We start from the raw sequence: 27,992 nt of genomic DNA on the forward strand, positions 1-27,992 counted from the left end.
TTAGGAACAAAAATAATTTTATGATTGGGGTCATCACAACATGAGGAACTATATTAAAAGGTCACAGCATTAGGAAGGTTGAGAACCACTGGCTTTAGACTGTCTTTCAAGATTCAGCCCAGATAACAAGTCAAGGTTCCCCTCTTCTATCTGTGTCTGGTCCACAATGTAGCTAGCCATCCTAGGACACCTTCTCACCAGCCTAGAGACCTGGGCACCCTGTCTAAGGGGAACAAGGCCTGAGGTTAGGATGCTGTTCCCTAGCCTACCTTAGCGTCTCATCTCCTTGGAGATGCCAGAGAAAGTTCTCTAGGGCCTGGCAGGAAGGTGCTTCTATTCTCAGAGGCTGGTTGAGAGCCATGAACACCCGGGTAGAGGTGTTGGGGATCATGCTAGCATATTCCCAAGACCAGGCCAACTTTGTTTTCAACATAATGCTTCACTGACCGACCATCAGATCTCCTAGACTGGAAGAGAAAGGTCTCTGAGGCTGTGGACCCCAAGGCTCTGCTCCACACTTAGACTCTTCTTTCCCTAGTCACCCACCAACTCTCATCCTGTTCTCAGGGACCTCCCTCTAGGTCCCACCACCATGTTGGAGCTGTTCCATAGGGAGGAGGCCCAGAGGCATCTCAGCGGCAGCCCAAGACTCTGGTCCACACTTGGCTTGGCAGTGAAGATGCCTTTATGGCCTCTTGTCACTTGTGTTTCATAGCCTACTTTTCTCCGAGGAGCCCCCATGCAACAACTGTGGCAGATGTTTCCTTGGTTGTAGTTTGTCTCTTGCTTTTTTCAGACAGGGCTATATAGCCCCGGCTGGCTTCAAATTCTCAATTCTGCCTCAGCCTGCCAAATGCTAGGATTACAGGCATGCATCACAACACCAGGCTCCAGATACTTATTTTAAAATTATCCTTGTGTCTCTTTCCTGTCTGCCATCCCTATGTTAGTACCAATGAGCTAATCTGGCTCTCTGAAATTCACATGTTCCCCGGGACCGCTTTAGAGGTCGGTTCTTTGAAGTTCTTTTGCCACACACTCCTACAAAAGCCACAACTGCTGTGTCTGTCCTTTGAAGTGTGAGTAGGAGTGCCAGGCAGTTGTGAGGACGACATTGTGTGTGCTCCTAGGTACTCAGTGTCCTAGGGCCACTCTAATTAAATCAATTACCCTGTAAGCCGTAGTGTCCATGGAAGAGGACACAGAAGAGGAAAACACACAGTAGGTAGTATCAGAGGTTAAGGGGCCTTGCTAAGAAGCTATTAAATCAGTGGGTTTTGGCCTCAGACTGCAGGGCATTGCCCCTGGAAGGCCTCTGTGAACTCATCCCCAGTTGGAGGCCTGAGTATCCATGGATGGAATTAGTCCCTCCATTCACAGGCCTCAGTGATTGTGCTGAGGAAACAGAGAATCAGGGAGGCCAGTGAGCAGGCTTCAGCAGTCAGAGAGAGGATGGATGACACCTTAGAACTCCTCCTTGGGAAGCCCACCCTGGTGACCCCTAATGCTCTCCTTCACAGAGGCCGAGAAAACACTTCTTGGGAGGCCTAGTCAACGCCACTTGCTCCGAGGCCCTGAGGAGGAGATGCGAGGCCTCACCACACTGTTCCTCTTTGTAGAAGTCCCATACTCCTGGGACTCCACAAAGCTTGCTCAACTAATTGGCCTCTCTGGCCTCTCAGGCTCCTTGGTGTCTGACAGGAAGAGGCTCTGGGTAGCACACAGGCTTCACATTGAGCCCCTTGTTGCCCGGGACACACTCAGTCCATTGGGTTCCTCCTCCTCATCATGCTCAGCCTCTGCTTCTTTCTCAGCCTCAGCGCAGCCCCCAAGCAAAGGAGGACTGGGCAAGGACTGGAGGAGCTGACCATTCCTCTTCATTTCTGCCAGCTCCTTGGCACAGCAGCTGGGTGTGTTGGTCTCATAGGTGTCGTGGAAAGTGTTGTAGTCCACCTCATAGAAGCCCTTTTCCAAGGTGAGGACTGGTGTGAATCGGTGACCCCAGAGCACCTCTGTATCCATGTAAGAGCTCCGTGCTTGGCAAGTCATGCCTGGGGAAACAGAAGCCACATGCCTTAGGGAGCACCATCTATCCATCTATCCACCCACCCTCCCATCCATCCATCCATCCATCCATCCATCCATCCATCCATTCATCCATCCATCCATCCACCTGCCTATACATACATCTATTCATCCAGTCATCTATTTTTCTGTTCCATCGTCCATCTGTTTGCATAACTGTGTATTCATTATCTGTCCATCCATTCACTCAGTCAAACCAATATTGGGCCATTAAATCATCCATCCATCTACCCTTTTGTGGTGGCTTGAATGAAAATAGCCACCATAGACTCATATATTTGAATGTTTGGCTTCTAGCTTGTAGACTGTTTAGGAAGGATTAGGAGGTGTGCCCTTGTTGGAAATGTTACTGGGGGTTGTTAATTGAGGTTTCAAAATTCCATGTCAGGGCCAGTCTCTCTGTCTGTCTGTCTGTCTGTCTCTCTCTCTCTCTCCATCTCTCTCTCCTTTTTGCCTGATACCTGTGGATAAGATGTAAATTCTCAGCTACTGCTCCAGCACTATACTGGCCTGCTGCTACCATGATTACTCCAATGATATGAATGGGCTAACCCTGTAGAAACTGCAAGCAAGTCCCCAATTAAATGCTTTCTTTTATAAGAAAGCCTTGGTCATGGTGTCCCTTCACAGCAATAGAAAAGTCGCCAAGACACCCTCCATCCTTCCAACTATTATATATCCAGTCATCAATTCCTCCAATACTTTTTCAAGCATCTCTCTTTTTTTTTAAGTTTTTTATTTATTTTATGTATATAAGTACACTGGAGCTGTCTTCAGACACACCAGAAGGTTTCTAATCTCACTACAGATGGTTGTGAACCACCATGTGGTTGCTGGGAATTGAACTCAGGACCTCTGGGAGAGCAGTCAGTGCTCTCAACTGCTGAGGCATCTCTTCGGCCTTTCAAGCATCTCTTGAACTTCCTCTTTGTGACAGGGACCTGGCAGATGAAGCTAAATGATGGTCCTTGTGGTGGAGGAGCTCAAACTACACTAAGGGAAGAAAAGGACCAATGGGCAAGCAGGATTCTAGAATACATTTCTGGATGCTGGAAAGGGTGGGGGACATGAAATACTTGCAGACAAGGACATCATTTTTGAAAGTGACATTTACTAGTAGTAGACTGACGCCAGAAAGGAGGCAGGACCAGGGTTTGGACAAGATAAGTTGAAGGTAAGGGACCAGAGGGAAGCTAGTGGGCATCACACCACAGGGGAATAATTTTGAGTGGACATACACCAGAAGCCTGCACACTCATGAACACATGCATGTCCATGTATCCACAAATGAACATGCACGCATGCACAGGAAGGGGAGCAAACTAACACAGCAGCCTGGCTTCTGGATTTGAGGATGCTCTAATGCTGTCAGTCTTTCTCTGTGCCGCCATGGCTGGGCTATTTTTAGGTGTTGTTTCCTCTCCAGAGAAGGAGGGCTGTTTTGTTTATGGATGAGGAAGCCTCTGTGCTTAGGGTCACAGAAAAGCAAATTTTTATTTCACATTCTGCCCAAGGAAGGACTAGCTTGTGCTCTTTAGATACTGAAGGGAAGCTTTCTCCAGTTCCTACCTACCCCCTCTCCTGTTCCCACTTAGGTCTTCCCCAGTTCCTACCTAGTTCTTCTTCGGGAAAGGGACCATACAAACAAAGTGAGGCCGAAAGCTGCTTCCCACTCATCTGAGCCTGGGTCCCCCAAAGCATCCCACACACGGCGGCCTTATAGCCCTCACTTTGCTCTCAGAGTGATACCTGCCCAACTCAGGCCTATCCACTCGGGCCTCATTCTGGTTGTATAACCATGATCCCAGCAGAGGTAGAAACACCCAAGCTGGATACTGACCAGTCTACACACACCCCTATGCCTGCAGGCTTCCAGGACTCCAAAAAGACCCTAGCACGGACTCCCACAAGAGTGTCTGCAGAGGTCCCTCAGAGATCTTCTCATTGTCCGTTCTTTTTGTCCTCTAGGGAAATGACAGGCTATCCGGTAGCCAGAGACCCTGGCTGCTTGCAACTGTTGCCTTCCAGTGAACATATCAACTCTGTGTCTCATCAGTGGCACTCCGTTTGGTCCTTAGTCTCCCCACCAGCATACGCTATTGACCCTCCTCATTTGCAGACATGACAAGCACATTACCCAGACTCCCATAGGAGCGATATGGAAGAGCTATGCTGCTCAAACTCGGCCTGAATTCATGCCAAGGCTCCCTGAGCATAGCAAGGGGACAACCAAGGTCATTTGTGAGTAGGTGGTCTAGTGACCTTCATATTTCACAGACAGAGAACAAGGATGAGCTAGGACAGGTTGTGTTAGGGCAGGACAGTTAGGACAGAGCTTTCAGGGAAATGTGGGAGGAGTGGGCAAACTGGGTCAGCATCTACTCCTTCTGCTGGGTAGCCTGTGGGTGCTCTCCTATGGCACAGCTGGTGGTAGGGAGCACATCACTAGGGATCCATGAGGCTGTCTCTGCCTGATCCTTTCTTCAGGACTTCAGAGAGGAGCTCCTTCCCTAGAAAGTGATCTTATGCTCTATGCTGACCCTGTTACCAAGGACACACTGACCCTAGAGTCCTCAGGCACACGAATCAGCTTCCTGCTTCCTGACTGTCCTCAGCCCTAGGGGCTCCTCCAGCTGCCACCATATGCTTCCTGGCTAGGCTCCGGCCCTCCAGCAGATGGCCAGGCAGCCTTTGGCACAGTCCCTAGGGCCTGCCATCACCCTGCCTGACTCTGACTTGGAAATGGGAAGGAAGGCTTATAGAGGTCCTGTCTGAGTCTCCCAACCAGTAACCAGATTCCCAAGGGGTGACAAGGTATGCTTGTCCACCTTTGACAAGCCTCTAACATCTTAGGGACCAGTGTGGTACGTAGAAAAAGCTGGAGACTTGTACATAAAAGCCAGAGTGTGCACACTTAATGTCTGCCTAGTCCTTTGAAGGCCCAGTATCTGTATCTGTAAAGGGGAATAAAGACCATCTACACGCTATTTGCAAGGTTTTGAAACAGATGTATTATTCTGAGCATGGGGGACTTTTGACCAGGTCAGCCCTTGTGTTAACTTGCTTCTCAGTCCACCCGATGAAATAAGGAGAAGGAAGGCAGAGGAGGACAGATATGGCATCTGTCTGATGGGCTCTCCTTCCCAAGAAGCAGGTGGGCTGACTGTGAGGGTTGCTGCCTGTGGCTCTCAACAGATCTGGAGAGTAGGTCCTCTTAAACATAAGGCTTGTGGGGGAAATACCTGGGAACTTAAGAAAGGCCGCATACTGGGTACCACCTGAACTGGTTAATCTCCGTCAACTTAACACAAGGCAAAGGGAAAAGGGAATCTCAATCGCCTCTATCAGATTGGCCTGTGGGAATGTCCAGAGCGAGGTGGGGGGGGTTGTTTTGTTTAATGATTTTTGTGGGCTGGTCCAGCCCACTGTAAGTGGTACTACCCTGAGACAGGTGGGCCTGGGCTGTATAAGAGTGCAAGAGGGAGCAAACCAGTAAGCAATACGCTTTCATGGTTTCTGTGGAGTTTCTGTCCCGAGTTCCCTCAATGAGGGACCGAGAAGATGAGTAAAGAATAAACCTTTCCCCCTTCCAAGTTGCTTTAGGTCAAAAATATTTTATCACAGCCACACAGAGCAAAACTATCCTCCCCTAATGATGAGGACACAACATGTACAGCGGTGGTTCTCAACCTGTGGGATGCGACCCCCACAGGGGTGGCATGTCATATGTCCTGAATATCAGATATTTACATTGTGATTCATGACAGTAGCAAAATTATGCATGATAAAGTAGCCACAATCGGGGATCACCACAACATAAGGAGCCATAAGGATCGAGGCATTAGGAAGGCGGAGAAGCAGTGATGTATAAAGCTATGAAATTTCACTCTAAAACACTGCAACCTCTCTTACCCAGCCCAGCTTTCCCAGCCACTCCATGCATGTCTTAGGACAGGAAGCATTTTGATCTGTTGGACATGAGGGCTGGCTCTCGGGTTCTCCTGTCTTGGTGGCGCTTGCTCACATCTGAGCCTCTGTTTCTAAACCATGACTTCTCTCTTATGGAGGTGTTAGAGGACCAACATTGTAATATATGCTTAAAACCTAGAACCAGGCCTAGAAGGTGGTAAGTTCAGCCCACGCTAGCTATTGTTGGTGCTCTGTCTTGGGTAACTGCCCCTTGGGTCACATTAGGGATAGAAGTGCCCTCACTGCAACCTTGGGATTCTCACACACAAACTTGCACCTGCTAGAGCCCTGGCTCCATAGAGTAGGAAGTGGATCACAGGGCTGAGGAGGGCAAAATGTCTTACCTGTGGCTTCTACCATCCCTTCTAGTATGACCACAACCTCGAACTCTTCCTGCTCCAGTTGAGCACGAGACATCTCCCAGAAAGGGCTCTTCTCATTGATCTCATGGGAGATGATGAGGGGGGACACCAGGAAGAGGCGGTCGTCACCAGTGTCAAAGCCCACGTTAATGTCGGTCTGGTTCAAGGGGATGAATTCCCCTTCTTTGGTCTGCCGGGACTTGATAAGCTTGGCGCGGATGGAGGCCTCCACGATATGGGAGTTTCGGAGGTCCCCTACCCGGAACATGAGGCACAGCTTCTCATCCCGCATGGAGATGACAGCATTGTTGGAGAACATGAGGGTCTCTGCTCTCTTCTTTGGCTGGCTGATCTTTACAAACATGCAACCCACCATGAAGGCATTAACAATAGAGCCCAGGATGGCCTGCACTAGAAGGAGAATGATCCCCTCTGGACACTTCTCTGTAATGACTCTGAAGCCATACCCAATGGTTGTTTCTGTCTCAATGGAGAACAGGAAAGCAGACACAAAGCCACTAAGGTTTTCAACACAAGGGATCCACTCTTGGTCACCCACGTGGTCCAGATCACCTCGGACATAAGCAATGAGCCACCAGATGAAGCCAAAGAATAGCCAAGTAATGGTGTAGACCATGGTGAAGACCAGAAGGTTGAAGCGCCATTTGAGGTCCACCAGGGTGGTGAAGAGGTCACTTAGGTAGCGGTAGGTTTCCTGAACATTGCCATGGTGCACGTTACACTTGCCGGTCTTCTCCATGTAGCGCTGGCGTGGCTTCTTGCCTTCCGGCAGCAGGCGAGTGCGGTCTGTGGCAATGGGGATGTAATCCCGAGCCTGTTTGGGGATCTTCTTGTGGTCCTGGGAGGTGACTCCTATCTCCATGTCTTGATTCATAGCATTCCTAGAATCACCGGCCATAGCTGAGATACAGTGGATTAAAATGACACTATCATTAGTGACGTGTACACTCTGATTAGTACAGATTTGGAATGGGAGGCTACTCCCTTCTGGGAACTCTCATGGGATTGTCCTTTATAGTCAACACCATAGCCTGTCAGAGTTAGAGACTGTGATCCCTTTTATTACTGCTTTTTATATGTATGTATGTTTTGCTTGCATATGTATGCACACCATGTACATGCCTATGCCAGTGGAGCTAGAAAAGGCCTCAGATCTCCTGGGCATGGAGTTACAGACAGTTGTCAGCTGCCTGTGGGGGCTAGGAATCAAAGCCAGGCTCTCTGAAAGAGCAGCCAGTGCTCTTAACCATTGAGACATGGCTCTTCCCCTCCTGTGGATGTCTACTATTTTGTTAGGATACAAGGTTCTCAAGGGAAGAATTTTGTGCCCTTTTGCTCCTTGCTACATGCCAGACACCCAGAATACATCATGTGACACACACTGTGGTTTAAAAGCACCACTGTGTGAAGAATGGGAGAATGAACAAGAAAGCAGGGGAAGATCTAAAGAATGTATGAAGGCTGATGTTGGATTCCTACTCACCCGGCCCCAAGCCTGTGCTGTCCTTTAAGGCCCTCTGTCTCCCTTCTTTTTTCTGGGGATCCTTTAGCAGATGACAGAAAGGACAAGACAGCATGTGTCTGGTTCAGTGAGTGGTCACTCCTGCTGTCTGAGTGGGAAGCCTGGCCATCTGAGCACTTATTAAAATGACAGACCACTGTGTAGATGCACCCTTGGAAAATCTGATCTAGTTAGTCCTGGGCAATTGAGATGGATGGGTGTTCGTACCCCAAGGCTTTCAAAAGGACTGCTTTTAGAGTACATGCCACTTCAAAGAGACACATGGGGACTTGGAGCGTTCCTTCTATTGCCTTCCTGACATTCTGCTCAAGCCCACTTAAAATGCTTGGAGGCTGATAAAGACAGGACAGACTGTGATCTCCTCTGGTTACTGACAACAGCTTGCCCAGGGGCAGGAGTGGAGCTAAGGAATGCAGCTCCATTTGCTTGTTTAATCCCGCTGCAGTTATAATCTGTCAGTTTCTCTTTCATTGTTGTTAAAGTTTTTGTTTGTTTATCCTCTATTTTAACATAGTCTCAGGTTGATAGGGAGGCTACTATGTAGCCCAAGGTGGCCTCAAACATTCACCTTCCTGTTGAGGCTGTGGTGCTGGTATGGCTGGGGTAGGCCACCATGCTGAGCAAACCTGTCCATTCTCTGTTTTCAGTTGAGGAAATGATGTTTGAAGCAGCATCTAGCCAATATAGGTTTGGAATTTCATTTTACCTTGCTCTAGCCCAGAGGTTTAGCCTTAAAGACATGATGGTATTCTATGACTCAAGCTTTGCATAACAGACTGCTAATTCCAGAATTTTCTTGGAGCCCTGATCCTAGCATACGAATCCATAGGGCATCCTTTGTAAACATTTTTTCCTGGGTTTCCCAAGAATACCCTTTCCTGGGTGTATAATTCTCACAGGCCATCATTTTCTTTGTTGCACTGATTGAGAAACAAAATATCTTTTTACCGTTTTGTGACCCTCCTCAGGTAACATTTTTCTCCTTCAGGCTTAAATCCAGGCACACTCTCTGGATGTTCACCCTTACCTTTGGTATATCTCTCTTTGGAATTTAGTTGTGGGTAGTCCCTTGTGGGAAGTTCCCTAACACTAATTTTGGGATTTTATGGAATTCCTTGGAACCATTCTGGTGAGTGTTCTATAAACTGATAAGTAGCCAATTAGAAATTAGCAGGCTTGGAGGACATAAGGGCTGGAACCCTTCTTTATAATCAAGGTCATGTGAAACCTAGGACAGGAACTGTAGGGCTCTAGTTATTAGTCAGAGGAAAGGGACCTAAGTCAAATTTGGTTCTTCAGTGAACATGATGAATTCTCTGAGAACATCCATTTATAAGTATTTAAAAGCTTGTTTCAGATCTAGCTGGATGCATTCTATACATATACCAAGGCCAGCTCCTGTAAGAGACAGTCAAAATTGGCCCACCAATCATCTGGAGAGGAAAATTCCCCTTGGGGAAGATATTGTATTAGTTAGCTTCATTTGTCAACTTGACACATTTTAGAGTCACCGAAAGAGAGGGGCTCAGTTGAGAGATTAACTATATCAGAATGGTTTTTGGCCACATCTGTGAGAGATTGTCTTGACTGATGATTGGTACAGAAGAGCATAGCCCACTGTGGGCAGCACTATTCCTTAGGCAAGTGGGTCTGCATTACTTAAGAATGCTAGATGAACATGAGCCAGGGGGCAGGTCAGAGAGTTAGCAAGCAACCAGTATTCTTTTGCTTTAAGTTCCTGTCCTGCACTCCTGCCCTGACCTCAATGATGAAAGGTGAGTTGCAAGTTATAAGCCAAATGAACCCTTTCCTTCCAGAAGTTCCTTTTTCTCGGAGTATTTTATTAAAGCAAAAGATATGAACCCAAACAACTGTCTATTTCAAATAGTGTGGTCTGCCTACAATGTACATCAACACAACGTTCTCTTTGTTCACTGTTTGTTCTTACCCATTGAGGGTGGCCTGTGTTAGTCTGTAATAAGCTTCACCTTCTAACTATATTCTCTATGTCTTGCATGAATTCTTTTGGCACAGATCGCAAGACTGTAGAGATGAGACAAAGAGCAAAATACCAATGACATAGAGCACTGAACTAACTACCCCATTGGCTCTAACCAAGGTAATTTTGGCCATTTTGAGAAATTTTATGACTCTAGCACATCTTTTCCTTTGCCACCTAGGTAGCGTGGCAATTTCAAGGTAACTTTTAAAATGTCACATTGAAGAGTCATTCTTTCGAAGGGCCATTTGTCTCGGACATCCATTGGCCATTTCCGCACCGCACACAGCCACCTGCTCCCTGCACTCAAATGTGGCATTTACAAAGATAAATGAAGGAAGAAGGGAAACCATGGACTATCTTTACAGAGCACTAGATAGGGTTTTGTTCTGTCCCCCTGGGTGAATCTGAGCAGAGATTCCTAAAGCCGGTGAAGTGTGCTGGTAACCCCAAAGCCCCTGCATTCCTGGGGACCCAGCTGAAGTGTTGTAGTGAGCTCTTCTAGTCACCCATGCTGGACAGGGCTAAGGCAGGGCCATGAGAATGCGTAGTCTGGGCACATGAGAACGTGTACTCTGCCTTCAGCTCTGCTGATTTTCTGCACTGCTTCTTTACTGTTTTTAAAAATACCCTTCGTGCCTTCTTATAGCAGAGGGCCCTGCAATGTACTAGAAGCACAATGATGTATTCTAGGATGCCTCTGCCCATATCTGAAAAGGTTTCGCTCTAGGAAAAGTCTGCAAGTTTCTGAGTTAAGGAGCCGTGCACGTACCTAAAATATTCCTTGTGGCACCCAGCGTGTGATGACTAAGTTTTACAGTCTTTGGTTGGGTTAAGAATTCTATAGGTCATTAATGAGACACGAGTTTGGCCTATCGGTGAGGGTGTTTTCAGAGAGATAAACCTGAAGAAGGGAGACACATCCTGATTGTGGACAGCAGGAGCCTGTGGGTTGGAGTCCCAGATTTAATTAAAAAAAGGAAGGAGAAAGCAAACTGAGCCCTGGAAGCCCCTCCCCTTCTCTGATTCCTGATCTGCCCAAACTTGAGCAAGCGCTCACTGCTGGTGCTCCCGGATGCTCCTGCAGCTATGCTTTCTCTGCTGTGATGGGCTACACCTTCAAGCCCAAGCAAACCTCTTCTCCTTTAAGTTGCCTCCAATCCAGTATTTGGTCACAGCTACTTAGGGTAGGACTTGGATTTGAGCTTGATAGGCACAGACTTGCTTTGTGAGTCATTGAAAAAACAATTTTCTCTGTGTCTGCCTCGCTCTCCTTTGCTATGCATCTCAGCTACTATTTTCTTCCCTCCTTGCCTGGGGGCCGTTATGGAGAACACTACAAGGGATGCGGGTATTATTAAAATGCAGTCCTGAACCACATAATAGTGCTAAAATCAACAGCAGACTACATAGACAACACTGTTCCCCTAAGACAGCGTCACATAATAAATAATACAGCCTGCTCTTGGCCATATTAATTTGTATAAATAAGCTCTCCAAAATCACCCAATGATGCATTTTCTTCAGACTGTGTCTCTGTGGTTAAGTTGTGTGACTGTATAAATTTATGATCTCTCCTCCTTTGAATTTAAATGCAATGTAATGCTCAATTATCCCAAATTTTAAGCACATGGAGAGAAGAAACATCTAAAATTCAGTGGTGTTTACAGTGTGAGATCAAGCTGCTTGATCATGGAACCGTTACTACCCAGATTTCTTTAAAACATAAGAGTCGGCTCATCCTGGAAAATCCTGGCCTCCAGTGCTTGGGTGCCCAGCAACCCAAACAGATTTTTAGGGACAATATAGGTAGACTTCAAGTCAGGTTCTAGGATCAATTCAATTAATTTTACATTCATTATGTGAGTATTAATTATGGAACTACTATAGTCCAGCCCCTGAACTAGGAGCTAGAGTTAGAGCTGTGAAGCAGGTGAGCATAGGCTCAACCTACCAGTGCATTACATCTTCGAATCCATAGAGTGTATAGAGCTGTGTGTGACAGCCAGGGAGACACAAAGGCCCAGGACAGCTAGAGGCAGGCTGAGTATGCTAGCTGCTCTCTTTAAGCATCCACCTTGGGTAAATCCTATTAGACCTGGCCACCCTGCTACTGTTCTTATCTTCTGACTGCCCCCCTTCGCCTGTGGATGGGAAGAATTACTGGAACAGGATGAAAGGTCTCCACAAAGACGGCTTCAAGTCCAGCAAAGAAAGCTAGTCCCTTTGATATAAAACACAGGTGAAGAGTCGCAGAAGTGGCCAAATCAAAGGAGCTGTATTTGAGATGTGCATGAGTGAAACCGACATTCATTAAATAGACCTTTGGGAAAAGGATCCCCCAACACACCCAGCACAGTGCAAAAAGTTCTGGACCATGGGGTGGTCTAGAATGTTAGACGTCCAGGAGTCTCTGGGTAGCAGTCTGGTAAGAGCGATACTCAGACTTGGTGGAGCTTTTAGGGCAGAGCACACTGGGATGGGAGTCTTAGTTTCCCACCTATGAAAAATAAGAATCACAAACATCTCTCTGGATTTCTCACTTCTCTCTGCAACATGTGATAGGTTACCCTTATGGTAAGGCCTATTGGCAATGCTTATGTCAAACATGAAGAGATCGAGCTGGCACCCAACTGAAAACCTCACCCCTACTGACTAGCATTCAGTTCTCTGGAAGGTTTTCTGCATGCTATCAGATTATAAAAGTAATCATCAACGTCACCCAGTAATATAAACTCGGCAGCCTACAATAGAGCCCTGCCTGCAAGATAGGCAATAGTGGTACAAATGTGATGGGAGCTACCAACCGCTTCTTTAAAATTGGATTTGATGCCCACTCTACAATAGAAATCCACACTGGACACTGCTAAAGAGGCCAAGAACTAGACTAGCTAGACCATGGGCCTAAGGGGAAACCTGCTATTATTATTCTGCTAAAGGAACATGGCAATAAAATGACCCCCTAATAGCATAGGGCTGTACCTATAGATCAGTGTGTTTCTCAACCCCATTAGAGAAACTCCTTCCTGCAGTAGCACAGAGACCCACAACTGGATACAATGCATAGAGTAAAAGACTATGTCATACTCAGTCCTAATGAGATGTCTTTATCAACACCACAACCACCACCCACCTACTCATTCCCACCACTAAGGAGTAGGGATCTTTGTGGAAGAGAAGGAGAATGATTGTAAGAGGTGGTGGATGCTTCCAAGGAAACAGTGTTTTCCAGGTTCAATGGGACTAATACATGTATAAGCACACAGAGAGCGTGGCGGCACACACAAGACTTACATAAGTTCAAACAAGACAAATATCCCAGCAGTGAGAAGGGAAGTGGACACAAAGTCCCATCCCTAACACAGAAACTATTCCCGGCTGATGCCTGCTGGGAAGGTGAAAATCAGAGAGAAAAGAGCATGAAGGTGGGTGGGTGGGGAGGTGGGCAAAATCCCGAAGGAGCTGGGGAAGGGGAAAAATATGATCAAAATTTGGTGTATGAGAATATCTTTAATTAACAAGAACAACAAGAGTTAATCCAGCCAGGCCTGTCAGTCACTGGCCAGGAGACTATTCCACAGGAAAGGTGATTCCAGTTAAGTCAATATAAGGGACAATTACTCCTAATGGAAAGGATGCACTTATACGCCAGTGCAGCTGCTTTTGACCTTTTTTGCCATGGGGAGGTGGCTCACTGGTCAAGAGCACTGGCTGCTCTTCCAGAGGACTCAGGTTCAATTCCCAGCACTTACATGGCAACTCACACAGATCTTTAACTCCAGTTCCAGGGGATCCAATGCACTCTTCTGACCTCAGTGGGCCTTGCCTGGACATGGTATACAGACATACATGTGTGCAAAATACCCATACACATGAAATAAAATCAAACACTTTTTAAAGCAAGCTTCTGTCATGCACACTGCTAAGCCTGCCCACTTTTCTAAGTTCTAGCAAAATAGTAATAACAATAACTTTCCCTTCTCTATACATCCTTTGTTTGTTGCTTGCTTTCTTGCTTACTTGGTTGGCTGGTTGCTTGGATACTAGTCCATATCCTGAGTGTGCATTCCCTGACACTTTGGGTACCCTACAGCTCCTTTCACTTCCACCACCGAGCTGCTTTCGGTCCCTGTTGCTGAACCTGCTTGCTTTCTTGAATTCGATTTAAATGGCACAGCTATCTTGCTTCCTCTTACCTATCTCTTTCTTCAGCTTGTCTGGCCTATAGGTTTTCTTTCAAACTTTAATAAAATGCTCCCAGAGCATCCTTTTGAGTCTGTTTAAACTAACTCCTTTATTAACAAGACTAACGATCTACAAAGGAACCCCAACTCCCCCATAACTACTGCACTGCAGTGTTAAAATATGAAAATGCTCCAAGCAGGTTGGTGGCTGGGCTGCCTTGCTCCTCTCAAATGCGCCCCGATTAGCAGGGAGTGTTAAAGGCACTAGAAATGGTGTCTATATCTAGTACAGAGAAGACACATTTAACCAAGCAAAATTCCAAGTTGCCCCATGATCCCTATTCCTACAGACACTCCCTGAAGCCCCAGGACTTGGGGACCCTGCTTCCATGGTTGGAACAGTGTGAAGGTGATGTCAACCTGACCTAATTATAGCCACCCTCAGAGGGACTTGGCTTTCCTGAGGCAGGAGTCGATAGTTTTCTTCTTTAAAGACGGAAGGATCTACACAGCAAGAAAGTGACTGCTTCTGAGAACAGAGAAGAGATGGCTCCCAAGGCAGCCACAGTCCTACAAGGACAGAGACTGGATGTCTCATATCCCTAGGAGGGGAGAGGAGCTCAAGTTCCCTGTGAGAACTGAACAGGGTCAGGATCACACCATGGCTGCACCTCTGATGCTCGGTGGATGCTGTTTTGTTTGTGGTCATCAGCTATGGCAGAAATGGAAACAGGGCAGAGCTCAGCATAGGATCTGCCGGCCACTGACCAGGTTGCCTCAGTTCAGATACTGAGTGCACCTCTAGGAGAGGAGGCAAGCAGGGGGTCCTAGGGTCAAGGATGAAGGCTCATGAGCCCATGGCTCCACATCCTTCATTGTGAGGGAGATGGTTTTTGTCTTTGTTTTGCCAAAGGGGAAAATGGGAGTTTCAAAATCTCATCAAGGGCACATGATGTGATTATTATTTTTAATCGCTCCCCCCCCCCACACACACACAAACAGGGCTGTGCTGGTGAATAAACTCTGTTTGTAGATTTGGATTCCTCCACTTTCCACACCATAGTTGTGAACCCCTCACCTCATCTCCCAAGACAGTGTCTGGAGAACTCTCTAAAAAAAATGTTTCCTTTTGGCTGGTTTACCTCAGGCAGAGCTGGGGCAGGGCTATGAGCATTTCCTCTGAGGCTGGCCTGCTCAGCCTGTAACAGCTTGCTTGCTTCCTGCTCCTGAGAGACTTACCAGGAACCTCCTGCAGCAGCAAAGTGTAGAGATGCTTTGGGGAGGAAGGGGCCCCATGGGCAGTGGAGCTAAGAAGGCAGGGCAGCTTGAGCAGTGGAGGTGGGCGTTAGAATGTGATCTCCGAGCAGAGCATTGGGGAGCCCTTAAGACCTGAAGTTTCAGAACTCAGTGAGAACCCAAGTCCTGAGACCTGAGGCTTTCAGCCTGGCCTTATAGAATGTGACAGACCGAGGTTTTTGATACCCTCCTAGCCTAGCGGGTAGTCTAGGACAACATGCCTACTGGGACAAAACACAAAGAGCATGGTGGTGCATGCCTTTGATTTCAGCACTTGGGAGGCAGAGGCAGGCGGATCTCAGAGTCTGAAGACAGCCTGGTCTACAGAAGAAATTCTAGGACAGCCAGGGCTACACAGAGAAATCCTGTCTCAGAAATCCAACCTAAACCAACCAACCAACCAACCAACCAACCAAACAAACAAACAAACAAACAAGCAAACAAACACAATCCTCCTCTCACATCTTTTCTGCCCTCCAGTCAGCTGAAAGAAGAAAAGCCCCAGATACTTACAGACTTCTCTAGCTGAACGTAGAAATCATGGCATGACTGCCAGATGCCAGGGGTGGATGTGGAAGAGAAGATAGTAATATTGTCCCTGGAACAGTGGATTAGCAGGGCCCAGGGGTCTGGTGAGGGTGGATTAGTACAATTCAATATTGGACAAGGCCCGATCTCCTTACCTAGTGCTCTCTTACTTAGGGAGGGGCTGGTCTACACTCCCCCAACCCCAAGAGCCTGTGTGCAAACCACACCAAAATGTTGGCCTTTCCCTAGGGGCTAATCTTGACTTCCTAGCTTTTCAAACATATATTCTTAAAGCGAAACCCTTTTTTAGAGCACTCTGAGGCTTACTGGCACAAAGACCAGCAGAAACAAATCTTTAAAAGCCCAACAGGGACTTCGCTGAGAAACCTCATCATATTGCAGCTATCGAGTTGATCAATTTAGGTGAGGTTTATTCTTGAATTCCTGGCTGGTATGCCTGGGTCAGTTTGGGTCATAGCACATAAGGTACTAAGTCTGCAAGCTTAAGGAAACAAGATGCAAGACTTTCTCCAGCCAGCCAGCCAGCCAATTAGCCAGTTAATGAGTTCCCACTGAACACTTGTGCTTTGCTGGGCCCTGGGGGTGGAGGAATCTAGAAGCTCCCCACAGCAGCTCTGGTGTGCCTTCCGTTCATGGGAGGTATTGTTGGGATGCTATTCTGACTTACTGAGTCTGGGGGTTTTTCCGCATTTCGTGTCTGCATTTTCCCTAAGGTATCCCGGTGTCATCATTGCCTGTGGCCTTCAGTTTCTTCCTGAGAGACAGACCTGCCTCCACCCTGTGTGCACAGGGCAACTAGCTCTGCTTACCCGGGTCTCTGGTAGGCAAGTGAGTGAAGACTGCAGCTCTGTTCCCTGCTTTCATCCAACTCACAAGACCCCAGAGAACACAATGACCAACAGGTGAGCTCTGTAGGGAACGACGACGTGAAATCCAAGGCTCAGTTCTTCACTTGGCGTGGCTGAGGAGGTGAGGGAGGGTCAGCAGAGCTGTTGCACAGAGAGGGTCTACAGGGGAACAGAGCAGCAAAACCTTGGCAAGAGGGTCAAGCAGGAACAAGGGCTCAGGTATCCAATGCCTAGCCAGTCTCTGTGCCGGGTGCCTATGTACTGAATCATCTCACACACACTTATGAAGTCCCTTTTAATAGTTTGATTTTGCAAATCACAGAAACACAGTCAATTAGTGGCATGCTTAAGGCTGCAGTGTCTGAGTGGGTGGGGCCGGGTTCCTCTTGATCTGCTGTGAGCGCTGGCTGCTCCCCATCACTCCTCAGAGTCCTACCAAGTTGCCCTGTGCTGCCACGGCCTTCAACACAACCTGACCCAGCTTGCGGTCAGATGGACAGACCCCTGATCTGTGTCAGGAAGTCAATGAAATTAAGATGGGCCGCTCTGTTTCCCAGGCTGCCAGTGGCACAGCTGCTTCTCTGCTTGTTCTCACCAGTGCTGTCTTCTCTGCCCTCGCTCTCCCCTCCTGATACCCCAGGAGCCATAGGTCAGCATCCCCTGCTCCCAAGCATCCCTCATTGCTCCAAGGAGATTGAGAGCACCTATGGTCCATGGAGCATCAACTAACCTGACAGAATCACTAATGCTGCCCTCTCTTTCCTCTCAGAAGTGTCTGCTTAGAGAGCAGACTCTACGAAGGAGACCATTGGCGGTAGCCACTGGTTCCCTCTTTAACACCCATCCCTGGGTTAGCTACTCTTCATCTGAGTGAGTCTGCTTCTGCCAGGAGCCAAGGCAAATACTTCACTCCTCCTGAATACTTTGATGAGTGCACTGTGCATGCTGGCAGCAAACAGAAGCCATGGTAAGCGCTGAACTCAGCCGCCTACAAAAGCAGGTATGAGAGGCTGGTGAGGAGCTGCTGTGTTAGGCTCTATCTGGAAGGACACTGCATTAGCTACTTATCAGACTAAAGCAGATAACAGTCTCTCTCATATCTTAATTCAGATGTAATGTTTTCTCACACCCCGTTTTGCATTTTTTTAAAATATGGAGATTTACTATCCCAGGGTGACTTCTGGCCAAGGAAGATATTGAACCTTCTGATCCTCCTGTCTCTGCCTCTGGAGTATGGTTGGGATTGTAAGTATGTGTCTCTAAACCTGGTTTGCATTGGGCAATTTGTATAAAGACTTGAATACTTTACTGTCTCTAGTCTAGGAAAAAGCAATTATCCAAACAGATGGTAAAAGTAAACAAAACTGTTCCAAGCTTGTGGGACATAGCGAGGCACGGTGGGGACTGTAGCAAGCCGTGTACACGCGCGCGTTTCTGGAAGGATTGTGTCTTGACAGTATGCCGTGGCTCCACTACTTTCTTCTAGAAAGTTTGGAAATGAAAAGATTTGAAGATGAAGTCGGGCATGGCGGCACCTGGCTCTAATCCCAGCACTGGGGTGGCTGAAGCAGCAGGGTGGCAAGTGTGAGAGTAGTCTTAGTTACATAGAAAGTTCTCGACCAGGCTAGGCCATGGAATGAGGCTCTGTTTCAGTTTTTTTTTTTCTTTTTTTCAGAGCTGGGGACCGAACCCAGGGCCTTGTGCTTGCTAGGCAAGCGATCTACCACTGAGCTAAATCCCCAACCCTCAGTTTTTTAAAAGAGCAAACTGAAAGCAAAATTCTACATTATGTGGTAATAATGAGCTCAACTTTGACAACATTGTGCAAGGTAAAGAAAAGGCATCCATGAGACATGTTTGGTCTGTTGTCTCTGAGTTACATTTCTGGGCTACTGAGCTGGAGAGGGTCCTTCTCCTCCCAGGAAAAGTAGATTGTACTTTGAGTGGCAGTGATCCTGGGACTAAGGGCTCAAGGGACACACACAGTTTTCTCAAAGCTTTTCTCTTTAGTGCCACAAGCACCGGCAGTCAGTCAGGGCAGAAGAAAGCAGGGCCTTCCATTTGTGGACACTGCCCAACAGAGTGAGGTCAAGGGCTGTTTCCCTTGTTCTCACCAGCCTTGACTATTCCCTACGGCTGTATCCTCCAAGCCCATTCTGCCATGCAGCTGGCTTGCTGGGGCACCTTGCACTCCAAGAGTGTCCCTTTTCCTCACCAGCCAGCAGCCCTTCTAGAGGGCTGCAGAGAGCAGTGCACCAGGCACCTGGCCATGGTCCTGCATTTTACTAATGGTGGTGGTGGGGTTCTCAATAGGAAAAGAGTTCTGATTGCAAATGCAAACCCTTCAGGGAAGCTGTGAGCACAGGAGAGCAGAGCAGGCAACCTCTCTGCTACCTTTTATCTCAGATGAAATGGTTGCTGACCACCAGCAGTCAGCCGTGATGGTGTAGCAGGACCACGCAGCTGAGTGTTAAGAGCCCAGTGCTTTATTCCCAGGATGCTGTTGTTTCTTAGGGGTTCAGGAGAGCTTAAGGGATGTTTGGTTCTTTTATCTCTGCTCTAAGCAGATGGCCCTGGGCAGAGGCTCTCCCATAGCCAATGTGATAAGATTACATGCGCCTTTGGAGGGGAGTGAGTGCAGGCCAGGACCCAGGAGCAGGGCAAAGGGCACTCGGTGGAGTATAGAGCCAGGGACAGTGTGGCTCTAGGAATAGCTGGTGTCAGAAGGGACACGTCATCACTGCAAGCAGGGCTATGGTTGCTGGGATCTGGGCTGAGAGGAGCTCCCATTAAAGGGGGCGGCGAGCAGAAGCCTGGGCTAGCTGAGGGCTCCTCTCCATCAGCACCGCAGACTCCGTCTTTGGGGATCTGTCAGATTTGCCTTCTCTTCTGCTCAGGATACACCTGGCCTGTACCCTAGCTGCCTCTGCTCCTCAGAGGAGGACCCCCAAAATGGCTTCAGCATAGGCCAAATTACTGTTGAGTCAAGTTGGGGAAGCAGGCAGAGGACTCGAGTTGCTGCAGTTACTCAGTTGCGCCTCTTTTGGACTCAGATACCAAGACGTCCTTAGAAACAGGTGTCCTAAACGGGTCCCCATGGCTTCAGACTCTTCCTGCTTTGTTTCAAGCATGTGTTCAGCGCATCTCTTACAACAGGTTAATTCTGCCTCTCCTGACTGCGGGTGTTCCCTGGGTCACATGTTATCCAATAGGTCCCCACCCCTTGTCTCTGGCCTTGTAAAAGCCTAAAGGTGTCCATGGGAACCATGGGCTGTAGAACCCATCTTATCAGGAGATCCCATCTTGCCAGACTTCAGGGTAATATCCCTGCCCCCTTCACTCTGGTTGGCCTGGGTTCCGGGCAGGTGTGGTACGAGCTGGTTCACCTACACTGCAGACTTATCACCATGGGGTAGCGGTGGCTTCTGCAGTTCTATTGGGTTCTCTGCATGTTCTTTCACTGGCTCCCACGAGACTCTGATAATATTAGTCTGTTGCAGAGTTGCAGAGTGGAGGTGCCTGAGAGAGCACAGATAGTGCCCCTCACTCCTCATTCCTGGGAAGCCACCCTCAGAAACACTGAGGATGTCCAAGGGACACTGACTGATTTCACAGCGGGACTCACAGGTGGCCCTGGCTTCTAGCTGCACAACAAAAGGGTCAGGTGTCTCCATAGGAGCACCAGAAGGTGAGCTTGGGGTCTTCAGAGCCTCAGGCTACCCAGTGAAGGTGGCAACTGGCTGCTGGCTCAGACAGGAAGCGCCTCCTGCATCAGCTTCTGGGGGCTGGAGAGAAATGAGAACCCAAGTGGAAGTGCCCTGGACTAGTCCCCAGGCCATCTTGTCATTATAGAAAGGAAAATACTGAGAGTTTGTGATTGAGATGAAAAGCAGAGTAAGTAGTGTTTGTCAGCTTCCCAGGGAGAAGCCTTCCTGTCTACACACATGTGAGGGGGGAGGTCCAGCATTCTCCTTCTGGATTCGGTCCTCCAGAGTAAATACAAAGGCATAAAAGAGTGAGTGAAAACCTATTTAAGTACATCCATGGAGAGGACTGACTGCCAGCTTCCATAAACGGGGATGTTTCATGGCTCACCCTGGAGAACTGCTGAGGGACACCCACAGCTCCTCACTTTGATACTCCGCTGTGGTGTGCTTGTAGAGTTCGCAGACACACTCCCTGTCCCCCCGCAGAAGACTCAAGAAAAATGATGCATAAAAGGGCTTGAAGATCAAACTAATTCATTTTACATTTATCCCCTATTTGTATCTATATTTTTTCTTTTTAAGCCTGCCATGTCTATGAAATAGCGTAATTCTAATGCATTTCTTCATTTTTTGCCCCGCACTGTATGAATACTGCATTAAATAATAAAAGGGATTAATAATTAAGTCAAAGTGAAAAACCCCTTGTTTCCTCTCGAAGGTCTGGGGGTGGGGGACAGATTTCCTGGGCTGCTGCCAATTCCTGAAGTATCACACAGACATGCCAAGAGGACAGCGGCAAGAAGGCAGACGAGGTGAAAAGCTTTGGGTGTGAGAGGGCAAAAATTGGGCCAGGGTGGGGAAGAACCAGGGAACCAGGGTACAGTAGATATGGCCCCAGAATTACAGCTGAAACCTACTGGGGTGCATGGGGGTCTGTGTACTAATTGTTAGCAGTTCTTCTAGGCTCTGCCCCACAGTTGCCTGGCAACAGCCAGGTATGCCTGAGTCACTATAAAAGGGGCTGCTTGCCTCCCCCTTCTCTCTCTTCTCTTGTTCTCTTCCTTCCTTGCTCTCTCTCCCTCTTCCCTTCTCTCTCCCCTTCTTCCCCCTCTGTCCCTTCTCTCCCCATTCCCCTCCCCCTCTCTCCACATGTTCATGGCCGGCCTCTACTCTATTCCTCTACTCTTCCTTTCTCTCTCCCTCTCAGACTCTACTAGCCCCTCAAATCTTCTCTCCACACCCTAAATAAACTCTATTCTATACCAGTCATGTGGCTGGTACCTCAGGGGGACAGATGCCCCAGCTTGGACCTGCAGAGGAACCCCCTTTTCCTGCACTGTACCACACCTCCAACAAACATGATTCCTTCTGTTTCTTTTTATAAAATGCAACAACTACCAAGCTAAGATTCCCTCTCTGTGATGGCCCCGTCTAGGCTAACCCAGCCTTGAACCTGCAGGAGGAAGGGAACGGAGACTGCACATCTAGTTTCTCTCTCCTTCTCTCTGCTATACAGTGCTAACGATGAAGCAGGCTTCCTGCACGCTAGGCTAAACTGTGCATACATCCTGCTTTCAGTTTCCAATCTGGTAAACAGTCACAGCCCAGTGTGACCAGGCCAGCGGCCAGGTCAGCCTCAGCTGCTCGCTCTACTAGGACAGATAGCAGTCCCTGTCCCTTCCTCCACCACACTCTCCACCTGCCAGGACAGCCTGCGGAAGAGTCAGTCATGAGAAAGAAAGACATGATGGTGCATGTGAGTTAAAAGTGATTGTGAGCTTCCAGGTATGGGTGCTGGGAACCAAATTCCATTCCACCCAAAGAGAAATATGAGTTCTTAAACGCTCTGACTTTTATTTTAATTTAACTAAACATATCACTACTCTGTGACCTAGAAAGCAAACTACTGGGCACTTTCTGTGGAAAAATAGAAACTTATGCTCACATAAAACCAGTTGATCAATAAAAACAGAAGCACTGGTGACAGTTCTGAATCCTGGGCACTCAGATGCCTTTTAATGGGTAGATGACTAAATAAACTGTGACGTTTTCACACAATGGACCCTCAGCAATAACTTATACACACATACATATGTACATGCATGCATACATATATACATACACACATACATATATGTGTATATATATACACACATACACACATACATATATACATATGTACACACACATACATACATACATATATACATATGTACACACACATACATACATACACACATATACGTATACACATACATATATACATACATATACATACATACATACGTGTATACATATGTACACATATATGTGTATATATGTACACGCATAATACATATATACATATGTACACACATACACACATACATACATATATACATACATATACATACATACGTACGTATATACATATGTACACATACATGTATATATATGTACACACATAATACATATATACATATGTACACACATACACACATACATACATATATACATACATACACACACATATAAACACATAGAGACATACACAGACACAAGGGAATCCAAATCTCCAGGTAATTGTGAGAACGGTCAAACCCCAAATTATCATCCTATTTATATCATATTCTTGACATTATGAAATAAAAAAAAAAGAAATAGGAGGCAGTCTGGTAGCTGCCAGGGTTGAGAGGTGGGCAGGGTGACTGGGTACCTATGTGGTGATCTGGGGAAACATACAAGATGCCCATATGAGTGGAAGTATAGATTGGTTGGCAACTATTTGGTCAGTTTGGTAATATGTTCATATTGAGAGAAAGTGGTGAAGATATGGCAGTGCTCCCTAATGGTTATTGCTTACCCTGCATACAAGCCTATAATGATCCAAAATAAAAAAAAAAAAACAAAACATTTAATAAAAGAAACAAGAGAATGATGAAAGTAGTTTAAAAAAAAAGGTGGGGTGAGAGGCCTTGAAGGTCAGGTGATCAAAGAGAGTGAGAGTGGAGGTGAGGAAGAGAGGGAAGGGGAGGGGGAGGGAAAATAATACGGTGCGGGTATGAGTGCTTATCAGAGGTGGAGGGAGAGCCACAGATGAGGCAGGGCTAGGCTCCCCAGGACTGTCATGGCCAGCCCCAGGCCCCATTTCTTAGCTCTTCATCCTGTTTCCTTACTGTCCTGGGTCTCCCTGCACTCCTTCCTCTGCAGGCCACTCCTCCTGGCCACTAGCAGATCTATTTTTACCAGGCCCTATAGAAGCCTTTCCTGCATGCCTTCATTGAGGCTGCCCTGCTAGCCACTCTCTACCTGTGTCTCTCTTGTCACTTGCCAACCAGGCTGTAAGTCACACCTCCTCACAGGGCAGAGCAGGCCAGGCGTATGGATGAGTCTGTCTTCTCTCTCAAACACTTGCATAAGGCAGGAGCTCACCTGCAGTCTGAAGGGACGTGAGTGACTTTCATAGTTCATGGTTGAAGGTGGGATTAGGAAACAAACAAATTCCTCCGGCCCTGGGAGTGCAGGAAAGGCTGCTGTTCGGTGAGGTTTCCCTGCTGTCATGACAGCTTTTCTTTGTAAAGGGCCCCAGGGACCTGGACTTCCATGGCCTGCTTCTCTTGCATTAGAGACAACACCTTCTTAGGGCAGAAGCAGGGCCATACGTGAGTCGCTCTTCCAATCTACTGCCCGCCAAGCTTACGTATTCTTAGTGGCCAGAGTCGGTGTCAAGATGGCTGAGGACTAGAATCAGAGAACAGGGGCTCAGCCCCAAAGGGCGTCTGAGTCCTCTTGGTTCTTGCTTTCCCTTTTTCCCACTAAGGTCTCCTTAGTTGTAAGATGGGGAGCCTGGGGTGGGAAAGAAGCCGATAGACAGGCAGCATTCCCAGCCTAGACAGCTAAGTCAGGGCCACGAGGAGCTGCCCGGCAATCCCAGCCCCTCTTCTGCTTCTTTGTCATTTCTCCCGGATATTCTGGTTGCCTGTACACTTGTCCTTGGAGATCCGGAAGAGCTGTTGCCACCTGCTAACTGGTCAGATTATCCCTGACCTTTGCTCCCAGCCTGCTCTGGTCTGGACTGGCAGTAGAACTTAATATTTAAGCTCTAGCCAGGATCTCCAGGGTTCTGTGTTAAAGGTTTGGTTCTGACATTTAGCTTTAACACAGCTCTTGGCAAAGGTTGATGTCACTCTGGGCTCTGTTGACAAGAATAGCTCTCTTATCAGAAAGTCGAGGGTAGGAGGAACTAGACACCCAGGACAGCCACTCACCCAGTCTCCCCCCTTTGCATTTCCTCTCCTGGCTTTTAAAATAATTTCAAAGAAATCCACTTCCTGAATTGTTTTGGAAAAAAAAACATTCAGGTAATTTTATTCAAATTCCTCCCTGTAATTCTTTGTATCTGAACTCTCATTCTCCTGTCTCTAAAGGGAAAGAAAAGGAATAAAATAGGACGGGAAATTTTCTCCATGGCTGACGAGTGTCTTAGTCGTCAGCTGATGATGGGTCCCCCTCAGGAGTGCTGCCTCTCAGTGACCAGTTCACACACAGTGAAAAAGCTTAATTTAAAAATGGCTACCCTGAGCCACCCATAGATTCCTGCCCTCCACTCAGTTTCACCCCATTGTTCTCCACCCCCAGTCTAAAAACCTGGTCAGTATTGGCTTGGAAGACGCAGGCATCATTCAGCTAATGGTTTCTCAATGGAAAACAACCCCGGCGAAATGACTGCATTCGAAAAGCTCCAACAATCATTTATTCCTGGTGCATGCCAGGTGATCAACTGGATGCTGAGGCGGTTTTAAATAGTGTTCAGAAGTGGATGGAGTTTTCAGGTATTTGAACTTCCAGCACACCCTCTGGCGGCTTGGCCACAGGAGGTATCCAGAATCCCAGCATCTTAGGAGGGAGCAGGAACCAGAGACTGAACACACTGCTCTGTAGTAAACTTCCTCACAGATGACCACAGTAGACTTAGAAGAATTGCACTCATGGATCCGAAACCTAGTCATGTGCTTGTAAGGTCCTGAGAGGGGAAGGACCGTGCAGCCTGTGCATCGTGTACAGAGGAAGGATATATCGATATGTCCATGGAACCCACAAAACAAGGTGATCTGAACGCTCAGATGTGGAAGGCAGCCTCAGGGGAATGGATACTAGGGAGTTCTTCTGAGATCTGACTATACAGAATAGGAATTTCTGCTTTGGGACAACTCTGGACAGAGGCATTCAGTCAGCTCTGGGCAGAAGGGATGACCAACTCCATCCATCTCCTGCCGTCCCTCCTGCCTTCTCTCCTCCCACAACTGACCTGTTTGCTAGGTGGAGCATAGAACGCACTCGTTTTATGCTTAAAGCAGATGTGCTCTTAAGCAAGAAATGATGCTTCTGAGTGGCTGGCCAGCAGTTGGTAGCTGTCTGGGAGAGGCTATGGTCCTTTTTCTGTTGGACAGCTAGGTGATAAATCTGGGGAAGATGGCTGGGTGTTGTTGGAGGATGAAGTTATCTCTGTGATAGTGCCTCTTTCAATGCTGGTCTGGGGCTCCCAAGTACACCCTGTCCCCTAGTACTCCCAATGGAAGCTGTAAGACTAGTATATTCCAGACCTGTTCAGAAGTCTATGATTCCAAGGAGTCTAGCCAACCCTTGATGGCATAGCCCAACTCAATCCAATATAATCCCAATTATAAATCCCACAGCATCGCTCTGCTCTGTTCACCTACCAGAGCCTGGGAAACCCTGAGATGAGACTCAAGTCTCCATGCATATAAACCCGGTGGCCCATGCCTGTAATCCCAGCACTCCAGGGGCAGAGGTGGGCAGATTTCTGTGAAGTCAACTTGGTCTACACAGTGAGTCCCAGGCTAGCCAGGTCTGCATAGTGATGACCTGTCTCTCTAGTAGCAAAGAAGGTGGAGAGAGACTGTACCTAAGCAAAGGCATGGATCCCAGGAAGCTGGAACACCTTACAGCATTAGTGTTTGGTAGGAAATGGGCTCTGGATTTGAAGGCGAGGACTATGAAGATTAGAATCCCCCTTTAGGGCCCAGAGAGCCTTTTGCTTTAGTTCCCTTTAGAAAGCAGGAAAACCTAGTTCTGCCTCACAGGGCTTGCATCCAGGTTAACTCATAGAACCCTGTCCCAGCTCAACACCCCAGTTCCATGAACATTAACTGCTTCCCCACTGGGTCTCCACATGGGATTGTGCTCTATGAATCAGGCAGATTGCTTATGATAAGGAATAGGTACACTTTGGTGTCGGATGCTGATGAGAATCTCCTGTTGTAAGCTCAGTCACTCACCCCATAGGCTGCCATTTCTAACCTGTGGAACAAGACAGCTGCTAGTCTCTGTCTAACTGAAAAGAGTCAGCATGAACATGCATGTTCCCTCTGTTGTCCTGGTGTTTGAAAGATTCCCTATGACAGGGCCCCAGGGCTCTTGGTATGGATGCTGGGCAGCCTAGAACCTCCACTGCCTTTTGGGAATATCCCATGAAATTTTGAGGAGCCAACACTGAAGGAAGTCTGCTTCACAGTCCCAGGATAGAAAACCCCATCCTAGTGGCCTGCCCTTGCATTTGAAGGAGACCCTGATAGAATCAAGGGCTACAGAGCAGATTGCCAGGGAGACACGCTGTCAAGAGAAAGCGGATGTATGCCCACCCTCCTCCAGCTTTTAGCTTTAACCCTTCTTTTGAACAATCACAGAACTGTCTTATAAGGAAGGAAAGTATATAAGTAGTGACCAACGCTGAGAGGACTGCTACCACAAAAGCACTCTCCCAATTTGACTAGAAAGTAGGAGAGTCTAAGGTCTAGGGGGTCACCCAACCTGACCATCTCTGTCCCCACTTGAAGGTAGCAAGGTTCTCTCCCCTCAAGGCCTGGCCAGGCAAGCCAAAGATGGAAGGATTTTGTAGCCCACGTATCCCGGTCTGGTGCTGGGAGCAGGGCGTTTACGGTCCTGGGGAGGGTGGACTCCTCATCTTGGGGCGGCTGGCAGCTAAAGCCAGCTTCAGTTTGCTGAACTTTGGACCGCCAATCTTGTTCCCATCCAGTCGCAACCCAAGGACAGGCTCCGGAGCAAAGCCTGCTTTTAGAACCACAGGACCCCTAGAAGGATCCGGCTTGGGAAAGTCGCTGGGCTGGGGAGGGACTCCAGGGAAAGGAGACAACTTACTCGTAGAGCAGAGAGCTTCTCTGAACCCTTGGGGCTAACTTCTGGCGATCCCTTCAAGGCGGTGCGTGTGGCTCTCAGGGCTCTCCAGGGGATTCCATAGCCTCAGGCATTGCCTACGTACCGGCAGCCGCCCTGAGCCACTCTGGTGTCGCAGGTCCAGCTAGCAGAGGCGTGTAAACCTCCCGCCCCTTCACCGGTCTGCCTCGCCCTTCTATCTAGAGAGAGCAGCCGAGAGGCTCTCTGCTGTCCCTCTCCTCTCCGCCCTCCTCTCTTCCCCCTCCCTAACCCTGCC

The 27,992-nt window shown here is 47.9% G+C and overlaps 1 protein-coding gene across 1 annotated transcript; it reads right to left on the reverse strand.

Moving 5' to 3' along the window:
* Window positions 1–27,874, reverse strand: Kcnj5 (potassium inwardly-rectifying channel, subfamily J, member 5). The gene is given in 3 exon segments (NM_017297.2): window positions 1–2,051; window positions 6,399–7,337; window positions 27,701–27,874. Coding segments are annotated over 2 exon segments (1,260 nt in total). The 5' UTR covers window positions 7,336–7,337; window positions 27,701–27,874; the 3' UTR covers window positions 1–1,728.
* Between the last annotated feature and the right edge of the window lie 118 nt (window positions 27,875–27,992).

Source organism: Rattus norvegicus, chromosome 8, assembly GCF_021556685.1.
Source record: "Rattus norvegicus strain SHRSP/BbbUtx chromosome 8, alternate assembly SHRSP_T2T, whole genome shotgun sequence".
Lineage (NCBI taxonomy): Eukaryota > Metazoa > Chordata > Mammalia > Rodentia > Muridae > Rattus > Rattus norvegicus.